This window comes from Alligator mississippiensis, chromosome 4 (assembly GCF_030867095.1).
Source record: "Alligator mississippiensis isolate rAllMis1 chromosome 4, rAllMis1, whole genome shotgun sequence".
In the NCBI taxonomy this organism is placed as follows: domain Eukaryota; kingdom Metazoa; phylum Chordata; order Crocodylia; family Alligatoridae; genus Alligator; species Alligator mississippiensis.
This window is the reverse complement of record NC_081827.1, coordinates 84665359-84690743: the sequence shown is the minus strand read 5'-3', so window position 1 is coordinate 84690743 and position 25385 is coordinate 84665359. Positions and strand designations below refer to the sequence as shown.

Genomic DNA, 25385 nt, shown 5'->3' with positions numbered 1-25385 from the left:
CTGCATTTATATTTTTGCTGTTGCTGTTATCATTCTTTGCTAGTTGTCTGATTATTCTTTTCCCCCTATTGGAAGGAGATAACAGGTTGCCTGTGGTTATGATGAACTATGTATCACTACAAGATAGACTTTTGGAATTGACTAGACTTTCCAAAGTTTACTTATTTGCAACTTCGGTATTCCCCTAACTTTTTTGTCCTTTCAGAGATTGTTATATATTTAACTAGCATAACACAGTTTTAGTGTTCCTATATTATGCAGGGGGCATCAAAACACTGAGGCATGCCCATTCAGGGTCAGGGAAAGCTGTTTATCCTTCTTAAATGTTATAGATCATTCATTCTCCTGCTACTGGAAAAGATGGTCCATCTGCACTTTGGGCCCTAAGCCAAGTGTCTGCATCTTAGCAGAAGACACAGATGTTTTATGGCATGAGAGCAATAAAATCAATCATTCATGACATGATCAAGTGTGTAACTTGAATATTTACTCTGAATGATCTCTTCTAGTCCAATCATTAAAAGCCTTCTCAGGTTTTTTTTTTCTCTTCTTACTGGAAGAATTTACATATTCAGAATACAAAGCTTTCAGAAGAAGGAAATAGAATTGCTCTGACTCTTAGGTAAAAAAAATAGGGGGAGGTCTAGTAACCAAGCACAACAAAAAGTAAGAGTAGTCAATATTGAAAGCTAATTTTATTAACTCTTTATATCCTTCAAAAATATTCAGAGAACATATATTTTTTTCTGACAAAAAAGATAAGGATAGCAAAACAATTTCGCTAGATCAGTAGCATAATGTGTTATGGGTAAGCAGGGCACTAGTCCCAGGCACCAATTCAGAGGGGCTACCACAATGGCAGCCCCCAGGGTGCCCACACTGCTGCTGCCACAACAGCCCGGGTTGATGAAGCTTGTGCTGAGACATCAGCATATCACACTGCACCCACAATTACAGCAGCCCCTCTGTCAGGAGGTAAGCACTTGCTCCTTAGTCCCCCAACTTGCCAAGGGTGCCAAAAATTAAAGTTTTGTGTCTGTTCCAGATATTTATTTGTATTTATTCTTGGTTCTCCCACTATACATATCCATTACTCATTCTTGTGGCATTCTTTCCAATACGCACTTATCAGCAGGTATCCCATAGCTGACTGGTAAGTAGACAGCTGCAGAGCTTCAAAGCAGTACAGGATATTTGCATACCCCTTCCATTAAATCTAACAGCAGTAGAAGATGTGCAGCTAATTCTTGTGTCTTGTACATATCCTCCTCACCTCAGAACAGAAGTAACTGCATATGGAAATCATCCGGTCTAAACACAGCATATTTTCATTAGCAACTTTTTCTTTCTTGCCTATATAAATATAAAAAAAGACCTGAAAACCTTGGAAGAATGTGTTTTTCACTCATAGAAAAATAACATCTACTTACGCAGTGTTTTTCTTAATCAGAAAATAAAAGAAATTTTAAAGGAAGACAGACTAGTTAAACAGGCACCAGTAATGAAGTGATTTGCCTGATGTCATCAGTAGGCAAGAGGCAAAGCCAAGCAGAGAAGCTGGTTCTCCTAAACCCTAGTTTGCTGCTCTACCTATTTAGCCATTATGTTCTAATGCACAAGACATAGGGCCACCCACTGTTACTGAGTCTTTTGTCTGCTCTTCAGTATTGCATCCCATGCCTTGATCCTGCTTCCTGATGCTTTGGCATACTTATACATTGAAACTGGACAAAGACAGAACTTGTAACAGCTGGAAACTTGCTTAAGCTGAAAATTTTCTGTGCTCCCAGCTTGAAGGCTGCCTTGTCCCTGCTGCAGCTGGACTAGAAACTTCTTTTAAAATGCAGCTTAATTTGGCTAAAAAAGCTAAAGAGCACATTCCCAGATACCTGCAGAGTCAATGATCATATTCTGCTTTTTTTCCAGTCTCCCTCATATATATTTGCACCACTATTTGTCATGTCTTATAAAGCAGTGGTTTTCAATCTTTTTTTGTACCAGGACCCATTTGTAAACATAGATGGCCAGTCCCAATCCAATAAATAGTTAAAATAGAAAACAACCTGCTGGCTTTGCTGGTGCTCCTCATTCCCAACCTGCTGCCCCCTGCCCGCAGGCCCCAGCCCCCCAGTGTGTGGCAGGGGTGAATGTATGGGGTAAGGGGGTGTGGAGCATGGGGGGACATGGGCATCCACAGTAGGCATGGGGATGCAGCTTAGCTGGACCAGCATGGGTAGGATCTGCCTCCATGGTCTAGTGCGGGACACGGTACAGGAAGGTAAAATGGGACAGTGAAATTCATTGCTGCTGGAACCCCCACACCAGCCAGGCCTCCAGCAGCGCAAGGTGTAACCAAGGCAGGGGGATCTGACGCATCATCTATGCCCCTTCTGTGCCTCCACCACCCTGCCCCATAAACTTGCCTGCAGGGAGCTGTGGGAGCTGATCTTCATACTGCCTGGCTGCCACATGCATGTGTGTATGCATGCATGCATGTGGCACCCCATGCCTTATCTCTCTCCTACCACTTCCCACAGCCCTTTGCAGACTGGAACTCTGCCAGCCTGTAAGGGGAACCAACCATTTCCCATATTTTTCTCCTTTCAAGAAGAATTCATTTTTAAAGATTGTTGATCCATTTTTTAAAGTTTGTTCACAACCCTTTCATATATTCTTGTGATCTACTTTTGGGTTGTAATGCATGGGTTGAGAAATGCTGCTATAAAGCAAATGGTTAGTTGACATTCCCCTCAAGCTAGTGATTTGATTTTTTTTCTTTTTTTTTTAAAGCAGCCCTTTATAAAATTGTTGCCATCATGATCTGATTTAGCTTCCTTCACTACTGTCATCACTCTGATCAGCTTCCAGTGATGAAGGAAACAAGTGCTTAATATTTCTTGTGTATAACCCACTCTCTTAGATTTTTTGCAGAGAATATTCATCAGTATATGGTTTTGCAACTCAAACTGCACTTTAAGCTGCCTAAAAGCAAAGTGAGCTTAACATTTGGCACAAAAAGCAGGAAGATTAAATGTGAGCCTTTGGCCTTGTACAGACAGTTTCTCCTGGGAGAGTCGTTGCTCTCCCAGGAGAAACCATAAGTGTACAGATGTTCAGGCTTTTTCTCCCAGGGTAAAAATGGCTGCTTCAGAATAAAAATTATCTGGGAACAACCAGGGTTAGTTTCTTCTGGGAGAGCGAATGTCTGTATATGCCATGGCTTCTTTCAGAAGAGAACATCATCCTCTAGCATCCCTCTCTCCCACCCTCATCACCCCACCCTGGGAGACAGTGTGTCACTTGCTGGACTCTGCTGCTCCAGCAGAGAACAGAACACACCACTTTCACAATCCCTACACTGTGCTGCAGGGAAACACAGGCTGACTATGAGCAGACTGGGTCAGTGAATCAGGGCTGAACTAGGCACTGTTGCTGCCTGTTTCTAGGCAGACTAAGGAAGCCTGAAGAGCTTGTTGAGATGTATGCACAGCTTTGTTCCTACAAGAGCAAGTTCCATAGTCTTAGACCTGCCCCCATGAAGCCTCAGTATCCTGCCCAAGCAGACAGTTTTTGCAGTAGATCATTCCATTGTACCAGCTGTCTAAGTCTCAGTCTGAATCAATTCTTTGAGTCTACTTGGCCAAATCACTGGCATCTGAACATTAAGTACTAGCGTTTAAACATCAGGTGGCATTCTGCAGGAAACCAGCAAAGCAAATCCAGTATTGGGCTTGTGCATTCAGAGTAAGAGGAGGCAAGCTGCTGCGTTCTGTATCACTTGGAGTTTTTTGATGGCTCTCTCACAAGGCTCAGCATAGACTGCTTACCATGGTTCCAATGGTAATTAACTAGAGAATGTACTAGTGCATGAAGGCCAGCTTTTACTAGTGCAGGACACAGTCTCCTAGATTCTTGGAGGAGAATAAGTAAATTATAAGTACATTACCATGTCAGCACTTGCAAGAAGTCCAGACATACCCCTGAACTTCAAGGGTGTGATTATGCTTCTCTGTCCAGTGAAGACTATATCAGGGCTGTCAGTTTTCGTGAACTTTTATTTTTTCCACTTGTCTTGCTGTACTTTAACATCCACTGACTCCATCTTATACATGTACAGATCCTAGGCACTGGATAACTTAAATATCAGTGGCATTATTATTATTATTATGTGAAGAAAATTGTCATATGTATACTGACATGAAAATCCATGAAATATGGTGATTTCACCTATTAACAGTAGGTAACTAGTGAATATATTTGCATTAAGCCCAGTGAAACTTTGCAAAGCAGATGTCTGAGAAATAATCTTCCCATTACTGCTCACGAGGTGCATTCTTTCAGGAGAGATTCAAATCAATTAAATGCATGAACCCTAGTCATGAATATTATGGGGCACAACAATACAAGGAGGTTATATAATAAAGTAAACTGACTGGCTCACACTCTAGTGCATTTAGAATCTGTGGGTTACATTAGCCTGCTAATACACAAATAAAAATACCATTGCTGCTAAACTTCATATATGAAAGCTACTATTGCTAGCTTTAATTAGAATTGTTTTGAATATGGTGCTTATCAGGTAAATATTCTTTTTCTCTTTTTTTTAATGCAGACTTGGATTATCACTTGCTTTTATCTTCAGCTGCTCCTACTTAGTCCACTTGTCAGAGCTCATAGTCCCTGTGGGAATCCAGTGACAGATGATGTGAATGACATTACAATATTGGTAAGTAGCTTTTCTTTTAATTTCTTCTTTAAATATTAAGCAATGGTAAGTATCTAAAGAAACCATGATATTAAGGAAATGAAAGTAAATAAACATTTTGATTAGAGCTAATTGGTTTCCTATCCAGCTTTAAGTTTTATGCTTTTTGAGTGCTTGTACATGCCACGGCATTTAATCCTCATTAATTTAACAAACTTTAAAAATGTTAAACTTGGTTATTTTGGTGCATTGGGTTTGTTTGCATGCCATGAGCTTTTGAATGAAGGACTGTGTGCAATTCCCTGAAAATTCCAGTAGGGGGAGCCAAATACCAATCTACCCCCTTTCCTAATGCATTACAGCCAGAGACACATGTTCACAAGTAAACCGACCTCCATAGTCCCTCCCCTCACCAGAAGCCTCATGCTAAGCTTCCCTCCCCGCACTTGCACCCACCTAGGCTTGGTCCAGTCTCCAGTAGGCAATTCTGTGGTGATCCCTATGCCAAGCCGCAAGTCGAGTGTATCATCCCCTCCTCTCCCTTTCCCATCCCCCCATGGGTCTTTGGTTTAAATGGGAACTGGATTGGTCATTGAAAGTTACCAGACTTTGCTGGAATAAATTATTCACAATTTCTGAAGAAAACTTGTCCATAAAAGGCACTTTACATAAGATGTTTTTGTGTCCTAGCAGACAGTTTAGTAATGATCGAATAGATCTTTTTCACTCCCAGATATGATCCTGGTCACAAGGGAGGTATAACTAAAGAGTAGCAGCCATGAGGAATAATGTTTACTACCTTTGTGAATCTATCTTCTGGTTAGGCAGGATTTCATACTCAAAGGCTGCCATTTTACTAGAAATTAATTACATTAAACATGAAAATAATCTATATTTTAATTATTATTCACAAATTCAATATTTAGCTAAGGATATATAGAGGGCAGAATTCTGTTTCCCTTTGTAGATCTACAGGACAGTTTTCAATCATCATAAGTGGCCTTTTGGCCCTTATATACAGCTTGTATTTCTGTTTGTTTTGCAATGTGGACACACAAACATCAATGCATAGACCAAGTATGCACAGTTGGCTATGTACTTGCTGGTGCAGGTCCAGAGCTATGTCCACAGGCCCATTCTGGACATGTATGTTATGAAAATGTAGCCAGGCTGAAACCCATGATTTAATCGGGGTTAGATACTAGAGTAAAAGGAGGGCAGCTCTCCTTTCTTTTTAGCTCCAACAGCAAAGGGGCTATGCCACTTGCCCACTATCCCGCTGTCTGAGGGGTTTGAACCTGCATCTCTGACTTCCCAGTCCAGTCCTGTCAGTCCTACTGCCAGACTGTCAACACTGCCCTTCCTTCCTCGCCTATAGAGTTGAGGAAGAAAGGCAGTCTGTGGGATTCTGCAGGATCTATGGATCTTCTGTCCCTGTGTACATATAACAAGAACTTAAATGATTCAAAATGGTACCTCATTTCAAGCAGTATTATTTTGAAGCCTTCAGCTGCTTTTTGGAATATTTCAAAGGACATGTATGTTTGTACAGCTGGCTCTTGGAAACATTTAAAAGGTATTTAAAACAATTTAGTTGTTACTTCTGTTCACACCCAAAGGCAGTGCCAGAAACATCAGATTAGACTCCAGTGTCGCATTAATTTCACTTTGTGCCTGATTAATATAAAAATGTCCAAAGGAAAAAAAATTAGGTCATCTGATGTGCTGACACCAAGTGTATTCCTTTATTTTCTTTCCTGTAATCCTTTTTAACTGTCCCCTTCAACCTAATTCCAAATTATTGATGTGTTGATTCAGGATAATAGTTCATCTGTTCAGAGAACATTTTGCTTTGTTTTCACAATTTTGTAAGAGTGACTTTAAACAACAGAACTGATTATGGGGGCTAGGCACAATAAGAGATTATTTGGATGACAGCCAACACCAGTTTTTATGAATTGTCATGTATTTTCAGATGGAGCAAATGTTTTTTGTCTTGAAGTATAATAATATGTGGCTTAAAATTGATAAAAGTGTACATGATTATGTGAATAAATGTATGTTCAGTGGAATATACATTCTGCTTTTCCTGCTAGTACTCATCTTAAAAGGAAATTTTAAGATTAAAAAAAATCAGCCTGCTTTTTTTTAAATGTAAATCTGTTACAGATAATGCCTTAAGGCTATATCCTAGAGATATATGGATAGGGTGCCTGTGTCTAAGAAATGGGTTGTTGCCTGTGCCTAAACAACAGATGGAATTTAACCCTAGATATTATTATAGAGAAACATTTCTTCCCCCTATTCTCGGTTTCTCCAGTTTGCTTAACTGTACATAGTCTGAAACATTTTCAGTTTCATTATGTCATCTGGACATTTAGATGTCTGTAATTATCTACACAAGTCTAAAAGTTACAAAAATTGGTAGCAGGACATAAAGATTGGTATAGCCCTTCCTCCTTAGATTGCACAGTGGTTGTGCACTTCTAAAGATATTACACCATTGAGAGCTGCGCACTGTTGCTATACTGAGGCTATGTGTTTGCATAACCATAGTTTAGAGCTCAAGTACCACTAGCCTTACAGTAGTAGTATAGTGTTGTGTTAGAATAATCAGACGTGAGGGCAAAGTTATTCACATTTGTGCACTGATTGTTTACTTTACTGTATTAATAATTTAATGGAAAATTCTTAAACTCTACTGATTCCATTCAGTTGTGAAGTTACTTGTTCAGTGCATTATGGATGACATCTTAGCTCCATTAAAGTTAAAAACTGGGGGTTTGCCACTGAATTCAATGGGTTAAGAATTTTAAATGTTATTTACCTTCCCTCCAGAAAAGTGTGAAAGACTTGATTCAGGAGAGTCAGTGCTTCCATTTTGAGAGTGGCTCAGAGGTGGAGTGATAGCAGTTCTTTTGGAACCCTGAGCTTTTTAATGATTTGTTGAATTTCTTTTATAGTTATTAAAATTGTATGATAAAGAGATAGTGTATCATTAAAGCATACAAATGTAAGTACTTCAAAGAATTATTGATTGGCTTTCAGTTCAGGCACAATTACAAGCTATTCATCTTGTACTTACTATAAATATTTGGCAATGTTTCTGTAGTTTGAAGCAAAATTATATTAATTGAAATGAGAAATCCCTTTGACTAGTTGCAAGAGGAAACAGACTTACAAGAATTATAATTGGGTAGAAAACTAGCCTAAATGATCAGATATGATGATCTGGATTCTCTGCTGGTCCAAAGGAACCAGTTAGAAAGTGCTAGGTTATCTATTGGAACTTTTTCCTTTCCCTCAAAAACAAATTGTAGTATCCAGGATGACACAGAAGATAATACTACATGTATAAGTGTATCCATTTTGCTCATAGTTCATCTACTGTTAGTGTACAATGGCTAAATACTATCCTTAATCCCACTTGACTAGGAGTTTCATTTAATTTTGCACCTCAAGAATCTGTCCTTAGGCTCCTCATAGCATCCATCTCTATTTTGGCTCCAGGTTCTTATATCCACAATCACAACTTTGACTCAGTTTCCCTTTATGTTGATAACTTACCAGTAGATATGTGATTTCTCTCTCATCATCTGGTCTACTGTGCTGGCCTTTATTTTTCACATTTTCATTCTGAAAGTCCAGACAACAGTTCAGCAAGGCCAAAACTGAGCTCTTGATCAGTCCTTCAGAACCTACCCTCTATCATTTTGGAGAACAACACCATTCTTCTAGTTCTGTGGGTTCATAATCATTATGTCATCTTTGATTCTGGGCTAGAACCAATAAAGGCTTTAGGCACCTATGATGCATTTGGATGTTGCCATGTCCCCACCCTGCCAAAGTAGATTCCAGAACCCAGAATTAGGCACCTAGGATTCCTATATCGTTCAGTGCTTTGTAAGGTGATCCAAAAAGTCTTCCTACTGTGGGGTGAGTCGCCTAGAGTTGGTCAATAGAAAGCATTGACACAGAGCAGTATCTAAACTCCTGCTTCTTCTTTGGAACTTTGGCCAGGTACTACTATCCACTCAGAATCCAGAGCTTGACATCCTTAAAACAGGAGAGGTGGTCACAGCTCTTTCTTTTCTGATAGCAAGATCTAGGTATAATTCCTTCATCTTCCTGAGGGGATTCAAACCCATATGTTACACAAGCGTGCTGTAATCACCAGACTATAGGCTAGGCCTGGCACACACTACCTTTCTGGCTGAAGCTTGTATCACTGCAGGATAAAAAAACCCGCATGGTTCACAGGACTTGGAAGAAAGAGCGCAAGAGGGAACTTGATTCTGTAGCCCAGTCATGAGGACCCTCTGCTAGGAGAGGTATGTGCTGAGGTCTGGCCAGTGGTCCAGGACTACTTTTGGTTTTGGTTTTGCTTCTTTTTTCATTCAACATCCACGTAACGTAAGTGCATAAACAGTGGTGGAAGCAAAAACACACACACAGCTGCAAATGCAGGCACATAGGGGACCTTCAAGCCAAACAAGAAGGTGTCTCCAGGCTTAGGCAGTTTTGAGTGAGGATTTCTTGGATCACGGTTTTTGAACTTGTAGCTAAAGTCCACCTAAAGCCTGTTTAAGGTATCTGAGTCCCTTTTAGATCTGACCATGTGTCCTTTAATTGAAACTTGATTTTCAGAATATTTGTAAATCTCTGTTTTTATGACTAACATCTCTAAAATCCAGTTCTTATCCATCCAGTAACCTACATTTTCAGGTAAGGCCTTTTGATAGCATAGCTTGGGTATTATTCTTTTCTGGCTTCAATTACTGAAACTTCACTCTTCTCAAGGTTATTCAAAATGGTATTTCTAAATATTCTTGGCCAGTCCAGGACCCACGCTGCATGTGGCATGTGACCTAGCCTGTGAACTGGTCTTATGCCACTCATTTGACCCACAGTGCCAAATGAATGTGACATCCTAGTTATGTCTGAGAATATGGGATATTGGACCAAGCAAGTTTAGATTCAGCAATAGACTCATGACCACATTTTATGGTGTGATTGTAATTTCAGTGGCGTTAGTCTGTGTTTACATCAGCAGACCAGAGCAGAATTAAACACTTGTCTGGAGAACACTTACCAGATTTGAAAGAGACAGATCCAGTAACACTGATTAGTAGATATTTAGTCATCAGCATCTCTGGAAAGCAGGGTCAGGCAAAATAGATCTTGAAATTTATCAAGAGCCATTTTGTCTAAGTAAGTTTTTCTTCGTTGTGGTATAGATATATTTTTGGAGTCTAAGTCTAGTATCACAACATAAAAATATATTTAAAAAAGGCTCTTAGAACCAAAAACTAAATGAGCAAGAGTGCTTTTTCTTTTTTAGAGAAAACATACATTGAGCTTTATTTTATTTAAATAAAGTTTTCTTTTGCAGCTGAGTGAATATTTTTATGGGTTTTTTTTCTTGTTAAATCAGTGGGAAAAGACAGGGGAATTTTAAATCCATTCATTCAGCTCATAAAAGAGTAATTCCATGGCTATGGAAACAAATTTTTAGACTTTTGGAAAATATACATTCTGTACAGCAAATCACCTGGCTTTCTTTTCTTCTGTTTTTTTCTTTAATAAAGCTGACTTCAGGGAAACACACAGCTTTGAGTGGAAATGTTTCACACAAGCGCTGACTCTGGGTGCTCCAGGTCTAAAGCATCCAATGAAAAAAAATTAGTGGGTGCTCAGCACTCTCAGAGCCATTCTTGCAAATGTTTAAAAAACAAACAGCCCCCCTCCCCCCCCCCCACCCAAAGTCAGCCCCTATGGTTTCACATCACAAAATGGTAACTGCGCTGTCTGTCAGTAATGACTACAGCATCACTAAGCTGTTCTTTTTCACCATAGCAAGGCCGCATAAAGAGATGGCATCACATTTTTTTAAAATAAATGTAATTAGTGATTTAACACACAAATCAAGAATCCGCTGAGTGTACATTTTTATGCTGGTCAAATGCCAATTTCAGGTCTGAACAGAATTTTCAATTGGATCATTCTGCAGCAGGAACAGAATTTATTTATGAAAATAAGAGGCTCCTTCTGTTAACTCTAGCCTCTTAAATGTTGTTTTCTGACTGTAATAGCTAACAAGCTAATTATTACTTTAAGGACAAATGCTACTTTTTATCCATTGTGCAGATCTCACTTTATTATCACTTTGTTCTTCAGTGAATTCACAATGCTACCATCCTAAATTAATGTCTTTACTCAAGGACTGGAAAAAATAGACTTTGTCTGCCATGGAAAAATGAGTTTGACACTTAATTAAAAATGGTGAGAACCAACATTTTTGTCAAGCATACATCCTCCTCAAGTGCCACTTCAATCCCCTTTCTCTGCCTAAGCCACTTCTGTGTTTTCTGCTTCCTGCCCCATTTGTGTGATGTAGCCCATACCTTCCCTGGTCTGTCACATGCCACACACACAGGCTGTCTATGCCAGCTGTGGCAATTGTGCTGCAGGTTGGCCATCCCTGATTTAAAATATAGTTTACTTGGGGAAATATTTATTTATTTATTTTTAGGGAACTGCTTAACTGAGGTTGCCCTTGATTTGGTACAACAGCATCTTCTGGGACTCAGTTATTACAGCAGACAGGAAGTCTGGGTTTTGTTCCCAACTCTGCCACTGACTAGCTCATTAACTTTGTGCAAATCACTTCACCTCACTGGGTGCATCTATACAAGATGTTTACTGTGCAGTAGCCTAATTATCTGTGCAATAGGCCTGTGCAAAGCGGCTAGTATTTGCTTCAGATTCGGACGATTCAGGGGACAGTGATTTGATTTGGTGATTCGAATCACTGTCCCGATTCAATTCAGCCAAATCTGATGAGCCCCAAATCCAAATTAGCTAGGCCCATCCCCTGCCCACTCTCCCAGCCCAGCAATGGCTGCCCTGCCCGCCCCAGCTCCCAGCACTTTGAAAAATAAAAAAAGCCCCACCTCACCAGGTGCTGCCTGGCAGGGGGTGATCTCCACTGCCCCCCAGTGCCCCACACTGTATGGGGGCTTTGCATGAGCACCTTGACACCGCCCCGCTGTCCCAGCCCCACCCCCACGGCTATCTCACCCACCAGAGAAAAACCCCTGGACTCACCACTCCTGCTGGTGGGGGGCAAGCCCTGCTGCCCCACACCATGTGGGGGACTCTGCATGAGCGGTGTGTCTTGGGGCTTCTCTTTTTTTTCTTAAAGGGCCAGAGCTGGGCTGGACAGGACAGCCATGGCAGGGCTGAGGGAGCGCAGGGGCGGGGAGGGGGGAGGCAGGGAGCACTGGGAGTTGGGGCAGGCAGGGCAGCCATGGTGGGGCTGTGGAAGCAGGCGGGGGTCGAGGCCTGGCAGGGGTCCCTCCTCCCCCGCCCCTACTCCAAATCTTTTCCAAAGATTCAGAGAGCTCCCAGTTGATTTGGACCTTTTAATTGGCCCTCTGATTCGATTTGGATTCAGAGATTCGGCCACCGAATCAGGCCAAATCTCCTCCGAATCAAATCACCACACAAAGCTTTACACAGCCCTACTGTGCAATAAATGTCTCTACTTCTATATGTGCACCCCTATTAGGCTGGAGTAATTTAATTTTATTCTGCAGCAGCATAGTACTTGTAAATACTGCTGGCTAGCCCCATGCTGAAGCACCCTCCTGCCTCAGCCAAACCCTCCACAGCACATTGAACTAGGGGGAGCAGCCCCAGGCTGGCAGGCCGACCTCTGGGGCTCCCTGGCAGCTGGGGCTGCTCTGACCAAGCTCAATGTGCTGCACTCCTGGGCGCACGTTCAAATGGCAATAAACTCCAGAGTTTATTGCAGGGTGTATTTGATTGAAATCAAATGGATTTAAATCACAATTTAAATCACTGGACAGAAAGCCTTGCTTTAATCATTATTTGCTACAAAAAAAAAAAATGCATTCTTGTTGTTTAATATCCTGTATTCATTTAACTTCCTTAAACTTTGAACTGCTGGAGAGAGGTAAGGGCTTGATTCCATGTATACAAACTTGCAGAGAGATGAAAGGCCTGATGAGAGATAACAGACCTGCTTACCTACCCATCTCCATATCCTGCTGTTAACAAGGATGTTATCTCTGGAGACACAAATCCACAGTTTGTGAACTGAAACTAAGTATCATAAAGATGCTTAATGGGATCTTCTAGACTGAGCACTGAGTTCCATAGGGTAGAGTGGTTTTCTTTAACCTTTACTAATCTATAGAGGAGCCTCTGGAAAACCCATAAGATTGGGCCCCTAATATAGTCCATGGTCTGTTGTGACCTATTTATAAAACTTTTGTAAAAAGGTTACATGAATATATCATCTCAAATAGTACATAATTAGAAAATAATCCCTATCCCATGATGATATCTTTGAGTTTTAACATATCATAAATTTAAAACTATCTTTATATAGGTTGTAGGGGGGGGGGTATTTGTTTTTGTTTTTTAAAGCATTTTAACAAAAAAAAATACAATTTAAATTGATAAAATTTGATTTTTAAGCTATTGATTTTTATTCTCTCTGGTTTATTGTTCTGGAGTCTATTGCTTCTTGGCACACCATCTGAATGTGTCCTGGAGCAACAGACTCCGGAGTTTATTGCTTCACATTAATTATATGTGTAGACATGCCCATTTTTTCAAGTTTAAATTTTGGATAGGGATGCTCTTTGCTGTAAATGATCTTGAGATTGACAGACACAAAGGCCATTTACATGCATACTTTTCTGTCCTATGACATTGGAGAGCCGCCATTTTGGAGCAGACTCAATTTACCACATGTGAGCTGAGGTAAACTGAAAAGCGCCTGGTGCTGTGATGCTTGCAGTTCTATAAGCAACGAAATGTGCATCTGTACACAGAAAGTGTCAGTGGTCTGCTTTTGAACTAAAGCACTTTCAATGTGTTTTGGTTCAAAAGCGCACCGCTGCCATTATCTCAGCACTGATGCGCATTTCACTGCTTATACAACTGCCTGGCACTGCAGTGCTTGCATGTGTAAAAATGCCCAAGGCTACATGGAAGCTAGGTGTAAATGTTTATGATTTTAATCAAAGAATAATAGTGGTATTTGGACTATTGAAACTAATACATTTTTGCTTGTTTGTTGAACTGAACTGCATATTTAATCATTTAAACAACAACACCACCACAATATTGGTCACTATTATCTAGCAGCTTTTCATAAATCAACAAAACTTGTGTTGGAAAAAAAGTTCTGGCTTTTATGGAGAATGACATGCAAGAGAAGCATAGTTATTTGTCACAGAAGTTTGCCCAAAACCCCAAATAAGTTATGGATCAAAATTAAGTAAAATTTTGAGGGCTGAGCTCCTGGTCACAGTGGGCACGTCTACATGAGAGGTTTGCTGCGCAGTTGACTAACTGTGCAGTAAATGTCTTGGTGGGTGCACCTACACTAGATGCTAAAAGCACAGTAGATTAATTTTTACTGAGCATTAGAATGTCATGGCAAAAGCCATGCTAATGTGCTCAGTAGAATTAGTCCACTGCACATTAGCACCATCTAAAAGACATGCACCAGTGCTATTGCAGTCACACTGATTACAGCACAATGTTAGTACCTGTTATTACAGGTACTAAACTTAATGTGCCATAATCACAGTGCATTAATGCATGCACAGATGTGTCCAGTGTCTTCACATGCCCCACTGGTAAGGTGCATGAAACTAATAGACTCTGCAGCAGGTTAGGATTTGTAAATATGTACAAGTCCTACCCTGCTGTGGAGTTTTTTTGTGCACAGCAGTGCATGTGTAGATGCTGAGCCAGCTGGCTAGGGCACAAGAGTTGTTCAGTGAGGAGGCTGCCTGCCAGCTAGCCCCATGCCGAAGGATCTTCATGCTCCAGCCAGCCCCTCTGCAGCACATTGAGCCAGGATGGAGTAGCCCCGGGCTGGCAAGCTGCCCGTCACTCCCCCACCCAGGCTCCCTGCCTGGCGGGGCTGCTGTTACCTGACTCAATGTGCTACAGTCTGGATGCATATGTAAACTGCATGCCATGGCAACCTGGCTGTGAATCACATTTAAGAATGATGTCGAAAATGGAGCAGGTGAGCAACAAAGGTAGATGACGACAAAAGAGTTGCAATAAAAGCCATAGGAAGAAAGATTGAGGGAAGTGTGTATGTTTTGTTTGAAGCAAGGGAGAGTAAACAGGGACATAACTGCTTTTTAAATATTTGAAAGCTTATGTACAGAAGATCAAGAAAAAAAGTTTCCTTTGGCATTGAGAAGTAGACACAAGACAATGATCTTAAACTACAACAGAGCAAATTTTGAATTTAATCTCAGGAAAAATTCCTAATTGTAAGGACCATAGGACAATAGAATAAACAGCCTAGCAAAGCTGTGGAATGTTCTATATTGGAAGTTTTCAAAAGAGGCATCTATCTGGAATAATTTGGAACAGTGAATTCTGCAGCGGTTGCGCTGGATGACCTTTAAGATCACTTCCAGTCCTAAGAGTCTATGGTAAAACTTCAACTGACTTCAGTGGGGCCTGAATGTCAGTAAAGATTCTTGACTCTTGTTGGATCTTTTGCAAAATGATTTATGCTGCCATAAGCCTTTGAATCCCAAGCAGGAAAGAGAAGCAACTCTAAGGCACTCTGCAGAGGATCCAGACAGCAAGATGATCTTGAACAAATAGGAAGTCCTGGGCTCATAGGCCTTGAAGCAACTCACCTCGCTACAGAGGTCAATGCTGAATTTTTTGTAACACCATCTTCTTATTTCATGATGCTTCTGTTTTGCCCAAACTCATGGGGAACTATAATAACTTTTAATTGCAAAAGTGATTTTTACATGGACCAGGATTATTAGTTGGCCTACATCTTCAATTTCCTGTGTTACAGCTTTAAAATTGTTTGAATATTTCTGGAATTTCCTTTCAAATTTTCATGGCTAATCATACCAGTATGAGAGCTAGACTGTTTTGTTACGTTTAAGTATACATGTAATAAATTTATGGGTCAGTTGTTTGCAAATAAGTTCAAAATAGGTTATTTTTAAAAATTAGCTAAGAAACTCTATATTATAAATTAAAAACATATATAGTAATATGTCATAAAAATCACTCTAGCTTTCCAGTATGATTTTGAAGATGGAAAACAACATCCTTGGATTATTTTAAACCTTGACCTCCTTGCCTAAAGCAATGCTACTACTGAACACAAAGTTATTAATCTACTAGTTTAATAATAGGGTTAAATCTCTCTTTTTCTACAAATGATGTTTAATCCAACTACTAGAACTAAATTGGCCCAAGTTATTCCGTGCTAGACAACAGGCAGTTTCTGAGACAGATGGGCAGCTTGTTTTCCTTCCATTTGAAGGGCTGGTGTAGACATGTGTAAATGAGAGAAGTGTTAAGAAGTCCAGTCACAACACAAAGAATCCTTGTAAATTGAATAAAGCTGTATGTTTGTTACAATGACAAAAAGCAAGTTTGGAGGGATTTTTTAGATCTTTGTAATCTCCTGCCCAGTCAGCCTGGTACTTAGCAAGACATCACAGGTTTTTATTTCTATATATCTTGATCTATAAATAGACCTATGTGTAGTGTTACAGGGGATTGACTTTTTTTTAAAGGTTGTAACCATTTGAGTACAAGGTTTGTCCCTTTCCTGTAAGTTCTTTTTACTTGTAGAAAGAGCTGTTAGTCTGAAGTTAAGCAGCAGGTAGGTCAGGGTCACAGCTTTTAGGGCACTTACACATGTGCAGAGAGGTTGCTTCAATGTTCTGCAATTACAGTGCATCAAAACAGACTTGATTCTGCTGGAACATAGTAATTACTGTGCTCCAGCAGACTCCAGTGACACATGTATCAGCATCCCTGTGCTGAAAATGGCAGTGGAGGTGCTTTAACTAAAGCTCATCAATCAAGCTTTAGTTAAAGCACCCTTGCCTCCATTTTTCAGTGTGGGGAAGCTGATACATATGTCACTCCAGGTGCTTTAATTTAGCTCTCAGAGCTGCTGTAAGTAAAGCATCCCCTCCAACCACCACCACCACCCCCAAAGTATGTCTATAAAGACCCCTGGAGACTAACTTGTCCAGAAAAGCATAAACTTTCTTAGACAACAGCCTACTTGTCAGATCCTTTATTTCTTTCTACTGTGTTTTCAAGCAGTATCTATGTCTTTGCCACCTGCTCAACAGGAATCTTTCTTCCCTCCTTGTTCATTCTTACCCTGCCTTGAAGTCCAAATGAAGAAAAAAAGAGGTAAGGGCATCAGTGATCCCAGACCATCTTGATGACTTCTCAATTATAGGCTTTCATTGAGTTTTCATATGCCTTGCCTGGGCAGGGTAGGAACTTCTGATAGTTCTGCAGACTTTCCCTAGGGCAAGTGCAGCCATGTGTTCACCACCTCTTATACAGACATATACCCCTTTCTGTCACTACAGAGACCTAAGTTATGCTAACTTACACCAACAAATGATGCTGTCTATGGTATTAAATCAACAAGTCTTAGTAAAAGCTGTTTCTTGTCAATGGAAAAAAATGGAGAAGTAGCAAATTCTCTAATTTTTTTTTTCAGACCTGTGATCAATCAAAGGGGGAAAAAAAAGTCCAATATTGAACACTCACCTCCAGCTTTTCATTTGGAAGTTGTTAGAACTCCCAGAGACTCTAATGTTGCCCACTTGTATTTTCCTAACTGTGCATGAAAAGTGCTTGACAGGCTTTGATGCCAGTAAAGTAGATTGTATACATAATGTATGTCAATTCTTGTAGTGTTCATTGATCTGGAACATATTTAATCTTCCAGTGACCTTTCTTAAAGGAATATACTGGTGCTGACACTGCTAAGTATTGAATCCCTGTGGATTAAGTATGGAAAACATTGCACCTCCAGCAGCACCTTCGGTATCATTGCTGCTTTAAGTCTGCTAAGGCAGTGATAATCCATGAACATAGCAAATAAACCAGAAAAGAAACTAAATTATCTTTTAATGTGTTGAGGTACATGGCTGTGCTATAGGAAAGAAGAAAAATATGTAAAAAAATAAATGGATAAGTGTACAGAATAAATTAACCAGTTTAAAGAGAAAAGGTCCAAGTTTTTTTGTTTGAAAAATTATTAAGACAGATATACCATAGCAGTATTTTTCTATTCTGGTGTAAGAGTCAGTACTCTAGGATCAAATGGCACATGTGGCAACTGACATGGAAATATCCACAAAGTGTTTAGTCCAAAACAGTAAAAGTAGTCAGAGGATATATATAGAGGCATGCACCAAGGTACCTTATAATATACAGTAAAAGCTGCCTTACCTGGCACCTTAAAGTCAGCATTGATGCATACACAGTCAGATGGGTCACAAATTGGCTGAGGGGCTGCACCCAGAGAGTGGTGGTGGATAGGTCATATTCGACCTGGAGGGATGTGGGCAGTGGAGTCCACCAGGGCTCGGTCCTCGGGCCTACACTGTTCAATTTCTTTATTAGCAACTTGGACGAAGGGGTGAAAAGTACCCTTTTCATATTTGCTGTCAACACCAAGATTTGGGGTGAGGTGGGCACGCTAGAAGGGAGGGACAAGATACAGCTGGACTTGGACAGGTTACAGGGGTGGGCGAAATGTCAATACTGAATCCTATCCTATTCTCAAGTGCAAGGTACTGCACTTGGGCAGTAAGAACCAGCAGCATACCTATAGGTTAGGGAACTCCCTTCTCAAAAGCACTGTGGCAGAAAGAGATCTTGGAGTCATTATCGATTCCAAGATGAGCATGGGCCACCAATGTGAGGACATGGTCAATAAGGCTAACTGCACCTTGTCATGCATCCACAGATGCATCACAAGCAGGGCCAGGGAGGTGATCCTTCCCCTCTATGCAACAGTGTTCAGCCCACAGAGTACTGCATCCAGTTCTGGGCACCGCACTTTACGAGGGATGTGGCCAGCATTGAGAGGGTCCAGAGGAGGGCCACTCGCATGATCCGGGGACAGCAGGGCAGACCCTATGAGGAGAGGCTACGGGACCTGAACCTGTTCAGCCTCGACAAGAGAAGGCTGAGAGGGGACCTGGTGGCTATCTATAAACTTACCGGGGGGGACCAGTGGGGAATGGGAGAGACCCTGTTACCCCAAGCACCTCCCAGAGTAATAAGGAATAACGGCCATAAGCTGTTTGAGAGTAGGTTTAGGCTGGACATTAGAAGGCACTACTTCACAGTCAGGGCGGCTAGGAACCAACTTCCAAGGGAAGTGGTGCTGGCTCCTACCTTGCGGGGTCTTTAAGAGGAGGCTTAATAATTACCTAGCTGGGGTCATAGGAGCACCAGTATTTTCTACTTCCCAGGGCAGGGGGTCAGACTTGAAGATCTACTTAGGTCCCTTCCGACCCTACATCTATGAATCCTATGAATCTAAGGAATTACGGAATCAATTTTGAAGGCTCTATAGCTCAGCATACAGTGGATACATCTACGCATGCACTTTACTGAGCAGCAAATTAGTCTACTGTGTAGTAAAGTGTTACCATCTACATGTACAACAGCAGAGTAAATTACTGCACTTAAAGGCACATGTAGACTGTGATGTCTGGAATAGTTTACTCTGAGGCAAATTGCACTGGAGTCTATTCAGTTGCAGTAGTTGCACATGTAGATGCAGCCAGTGTCCATGTAATGTTGGAACTATGTAGCCACTTATTTAGGGGTAAATATTGTCCTTGACCATTTCAGTTCTTTTTAAATTAAATCTTCCAGCTTTTCATTTTGCAGTAGCATTTTTGTTTAAAAATTTACATATATTAAAAAAAAGAAATAACTGCAAAACAGAACTTTGAAGGGTTAACCCAAGTCTTTCCTTTGTTCCAAAACCAAATAGAACTCTTAATTTTATATCAAATGAAATATTTGGAGTTCACACACACACACACTTTAAATAAATATTTATTTGCCAAAAGAAAAAAAAAGGCAGGGGAGGGAGGAATCATTAATTTCAATCTGATACTTAATTTTACTTAATTTTATTTATTGGTTAGGCTACCAAACAAAAAAATATCCAGCTCTAGGGGATATAGCAGCAATTGAAACAGATTTTTCTTTTGAATCCAAAGTGTCCACAATAGAATAGCTTGGTCACAAAAATTGGAGATGGTGTTCGAACAAAGTGTAGACACTAGTTCAGAAAAACTCTTAAATATACTCTTAAATCTCATTAACTTAGTGCATCTAAAGCACATTCTCAAAGTTAAATATGTGAATAAGTGTTTTGCTGACTGGAGCATTAGTGAGCAGAAGTCAGGCAACAGCTTGCTTTCTTAGATTTACAGTTGGATTTTTTTAAAACAGATATTTGTTATTTGTAGGGGACAAATTGTTCAGGGTCTATTTGGGTGTACCCTGTTTGAATGCTTGTCCATGTTACACCTCTTCTGTTATCATGTTACACTTTTTTCCTGTGTCCACGTGACAAAAAAATATCATGTGGACAATTAAGCTAACTAAATCACATCTGTGTATCCACATTATCAGCTGATTTTATCATTTTAGGTTGTTTTGTTTGCAGTAATTTAAAAAACCTCTGACATGTTTTATTTTTAGCTCCTAAATTTCTTCCATGAGGGTTATTTTTATCGTTGTAAATTTGTAACGTGGATCTGACTTATGCTTGGGGGTACCCTGTTCGAACCATTATGGATTACTCAAAGAATGAATATTTTGCTTCCCATATATGTTCCAGATAGGACAATGGAAAAATGTACAGACATTCCTGCAATAACTAATGAACCTGCTTCTTTAACTCTGCTCCTTCACAGCATCAGCTTCTTGGATACTGATAAGAGATGATAATTGTGAATAAGATCAGTTTGGTTCTATGAAGAGTTGGGAAATATGGAGAAAGATATTTGCCTTTTAAGCAAATAAGAGCCAAATATGAAATCCCTAAACCCTGAGTTTTTAGATGTTACTTGTAACTATTAAGTAAATTCTAGAAATTGTCAACTGTTTTATAAATTTTATGTAAATACAGTGATTAAACTGAGCCTCAATTTTCTTAATAACATTAATATTTTATTACTATGTGTTTTTGGTTTAGGTTGGAAATCTTCCAAATGATTATAGGATAACCCTTAAATATGTCGAGAAGATGGAAAGTCTGGTATGTACAAAGCACTTGAAATCAATCCTAATAAAATAGTCACTGGAGATAATGATGGTCATATCTTTTTATACCTTTTATATGAAAGCTGCAGTCACTTAAAAACCTATTAATTAGAGGGTTCTTGAAAAAACATTACTTCACATTCAATTTTTAAGTATTTTATTATGGAAGTACTGTATCTACTTGAATAGAAGATGAGGTTTCCCACCCCACCATAAGCGTGGAGGGGGGAACCCCTCATCTTATGTTCACATACCAAGTAACACCATAAAAATATACTGTCTATCATTAAACTGCTGGCAAAAGCAGCACGTGTTCAGTAAAGGAACCCAACTATGGAGCTGATTAAATGCCACTTGGCTCATATTGGCCAACCACAAGGATAGATTAACGCAGTTCATCTGAATACGATATGCTACTGTTCATTGTGCGCAGCCCCCCCATTAGTGCTGATTCTTTTTAAAGTCAAGGTGAGCCAATATACTGAATACATTTCAACTTCCTCTTCACTTCCACAGCTGAGCTGTGCCTTTCTTTCCCATTTGCAATCATTCTTGTTTCTTCACCAGACTGAAATGCCAAGCAAACATTACCAAACAGTTAACCCAGACTATCTCTGTCATCCCCTCTCTCAGCCTGTAGCATATGATTAGTGTGGCCCTACCCTCCACAAGGTGGAGCTGGACCAGGTTGCCCTGCATCTCAACTGCATATACTGACCAGGTTGCCCTGCACCTCAACTGAATAGGAACAACTCTGTTGCTTATTTGAACAAATAACTTCTTGCTAATTAGGTTTATGAATATATCATACAATGTTTTGTGACAAGATCTTTTTTACTTTTGAATTTTACTGGTATTTCCACAACATGAATAGAGATTTATAGACATTAGGCTCAGAAGGGGCCTCAGCAGATCGAGTCTGACCCACTGCCCTGGGCAGGAAAGAGCACTGGGTTCAAATGACCCCAGCCAGGTGCATGTCCAGTCTCTTCTTAAAGATCCCCAGGGTAGGGGAGAGCACCACCTCCCTTGGAAGCCCATTCCAAGTTTTGGCAACCCTTACTGTGACAAAGTTCTTCCTGATCGCTAACTTGAATCTGCTCTCTGTCAGTTTGTGGCTGTTATTTCTAGTTACTCAGAGAGGTGCCCTGGTAAACAAAGCATCTCCTATTCCTTGCTGTCCCCTGCCCCCCTGATAAATTTGTAGACCACCAAAAGATCACCTCTCAACCTTCTCTTGCAGAGGCTGAAGAGATTCAGGACCCTCAATCTCTCCTCGTAGGGCCTTACCTGCAGGCCCCTAACCATATGAGTGGCCCTCCTCTGGACCCTCTCAAGGTTATCCATATCCCTCTTGAAGTATGGGACCCAAAACTGCACGCAGTACACCAGCTGCAGTCTCACCAGTGCCACAGAGGGGAAGTATCACCTCCCTGGACCTGTTTGTGAAGCACCTGCTAATGCAGTTAGCTTTACTGATCACTTCCTCACATTGATGAGTCATGTTCATTTTGACTCTGAGATCCCTTTCTGCTACAGTGCGGCTGAGAGGGTAATCCTCTAACACAATAGTCTGCTAAGAGAGAGAGAAACAATGAGTTGCTGTATATTTCAATAATTATTTCCTTAATAAAGCTAGTGGGGAGTAAGGACTATATTTTATTTCACTTACATAATATGGTACATTACTACTTTTTCCTGGATACTGCTGTAGTTCATAACTTAAAGAGTCTACAAAATTATGAAAAAAATATTGCTTTTAAGTTCCATAAAATGACCTAATATTAGTTCTGGTTTTAGAGCATTTAGCTTTCTTTCAGAGTTCTTTAGGAAGAGGACCAAAATTCAACATTAAAAAAAAAAGGAATTATTTTCTTTGAAAGCCTTCATGTTGTTTGATAGAAACATTTTGAGAGTGGAAGAAATGCCTAAGTAGAAATTACTTGGAGTGAAGGCAGGTGAAGGGGCAGGATTATCAGTAAAAGTTCAAGTCTGCCACCCTCCTAACTCCTGGTGATGATAGCTCAATGATCTATGTAAGTCAAATCATTCTTTACATTATATACTATCACTAACAGAATTATGTAAGTAATGGAAATAGCAACAGTAAGTTGCTCATAGCCATTGTTGTGCAAAATTCATATTATAGAAATCAAAACCGTGTATACTGTATGTATAAGACATGACTAATAATGTATTTTTGTTTTAATGTATTGTAGTCTTAAAAATATGAGCTGTTTTAGAAATATTCACATTTTGATATTGAGGAAACTCATAGGAAATAACATTTTCTAAAAACAGGTGACCTTCAATGAAAGAAGCTGATTGAGATGAGAGGGATGGTAGCTTTTGCTAATAGGAGGAAACTTGAATGTTTGCACCAAAACCCCCATATAGACCCCAGAAAAGCCACTTAAATTTGCTGTTTTAAGCTAAAGAGATTCAGCAGAACTCTGAATCATATATGATACAATACTATTCAGTAAATTACAATTTTTATTAGTCCAAAGGCGTAACTGTCCAGCAACCACAGATGGTAACAATTTGCTATAGCCATAGGTCTGCAGTGCTCTTTCACTTTTAAGACATCGCATTTTCCTTCATGTTTTCCTTTCTCCAGATGGAAGCCTCAGGGGATGCCATATTTGAAACAAATGTTTAACCTCTCTTATCCTTCCAGATCAGTAAGGCAGACTGAGGCACTGAAGGAAGCTGCCTGTCTGTGCTGCTCTCCTGTTATTAGCTTTAATTTCTGTCTGTGTAGTACCTTATGAAATAAGTTAACATAGGCTGCTTGCATACATTAAAACAAACAAACAAACAAAAAAACATGATTTACCAGAAGAAGCAGCATGTTACTTTGACCTGGCTCTGCAGCATCTATATAGATCAGGCGCTTCAGTAGGCCTTTTTGGCATCAGTTCAATCAGCTCTTAGATAAAAGCACCAAAAAAGTTCCACTAAAGCACCTGATCTTTACAGATGCTGAAGAGCTGGGTAGAAGCATATACAGATGTCAAGCGAAGCGGGTCCAATGAAGGTGCTACCTTTTCTGGGTATGTGCGGGGGCTTGATGTGGGAGTGTACCAAGTTTAAAGTAAAGCACTTTTTTTTTTTTTTAAAGCATCTACAAGCAGCCTAATGGTCTAAAATATCTTGTTCAAGAACTGTATTTTAAAATACGTGGTAATATAACTTTTTTAACTAACCCAAACCAGAAATTTCTCATTAATTCCATGTTTGGTAAACTGATCAGGAACTTTACTTTTGTAATTATCACAGCTGTGTATGTACTAAAATCATATATTCTATGTAGAAGTTTGTTTGCTTGTTTGTTAATTAGTTCAGTTTCCTTTGAATACATAACTAAAATATAAGCTTGGGAGGGGAATTGGCCCAATAAGTTTCCTGGCAGCTGTATGCGCAATTGGTAAAACATGACATTTTCATGTCCAAATTATTAATGTCTTTCAGTAAAGTGTAACGTTTTTATTGTCATCATATCTTGTTGCCTCACTTTGTAAAGACTAACATCCCATTGAGTAGCAAGATAGAAGTGGGAAGAGAAAGTGCCACAGTTTAGGATCATGTGGCAAAGGAGCAGCTGAATAAATGGGCTTTGCACTGGGTTCTGACAGATCCCTACACAGGCAAGGAAGACTCCAGCAAATTCCCTGACTTCAGTTCAAAGGCCCACATCGAGCAAATGAGAACAGTGCCTCACTTGATTCCAGTCTTCGTACTTGTCTAAATTGGGAAATGGTAGCTAGGATAGCAGGTCCCATACTTTATAGATGATTAAAAGTAGCGAGGTAAATTGCATCTGAAGCAGATGGAAAGCTAATGTAGTGCATGTAACATGATGAGACTGACCCACGCCATTAAGCAGAAAAGTTGATGCATTATGTACTAGATGAAGCTTCTGAGTAGCTTTAAGAGTAGTTTCAAACAGAGTGCTCTGCAGCAGTTTAACATGGAGGCTAAAAAGGCATGGATGATTACAGCAAGGTCTGACTTAGTGAGAAAAAAAGGCTGCAGTCTTTTAGCTAAGTGCAGAGAGAAAAAAGGTGAGCTGGGAGTATTAGGACACTCAGGTAATAAGTACCCATAGATATAAACCTGTTCAAAAGTTGAATGTTTGTACCATTGGAGCAGTAGTAAATTCCCTAAGTTCTTTAGCTGTTTCTTCCTGCTAACCCTCATCACATCTACATTTTTGCCACCTCATTCATCTCCCTTTCATTGCTAGGTACTGGGAAAGCAAGAAAGGTTCTGGACATAGCTGTGTGATTGGAGTTGCCTTGAAACTGGGAACTTTGAGGCAAAAGCTAGAGGTAATTGCTGTGCTAGGCAGAAACTACCTTGTCCCAGTAAAGAATTACCCTGGATTAGAACCAGGGTAAAATTTCCTAGATTAGTGCAGATCTACCATAGTTCAAGGGGTTTTGTCACGTAGCTGCATTTTTTTTTCTTGGGACAGTTGGAGGGTTGTCATGTGTTCATGTCTCTGTAAAACTTTTGACTGACATCA

General features: G+C 40.0%; 1 protein-coding gene across 5 annotated transcripts in view; it reads left to right on the top strand.

Moving 5' to 3' along the window:
- Nucleotides 1-25385, top strand: part of KITLG (KIT ligand) — a 96441-nt gene that overhangs the window by 31911 nt on the left and 39145 nt on the right. For 4 of the 5 annotated variants that reach the window (XM_059726151.1, XM_019480916.2, XM_019480917.2 and 1 more), the window contains exons 2-3: nt 4613-4726; nt 20787-20849. In XM_059726151.1, the coding sequence (XP_059582134.1) occupies nt 4613-4726; nt 20787-20849 (177 nt within the window). Of the gene's footprint in view, nt 1-4612; nt 4727-20786; nt 20850-25103; nt 25189-25385 lie in introns of those variants that run through there. The other variant, XM_019480918.2, reaches the window with a different exon arrangement.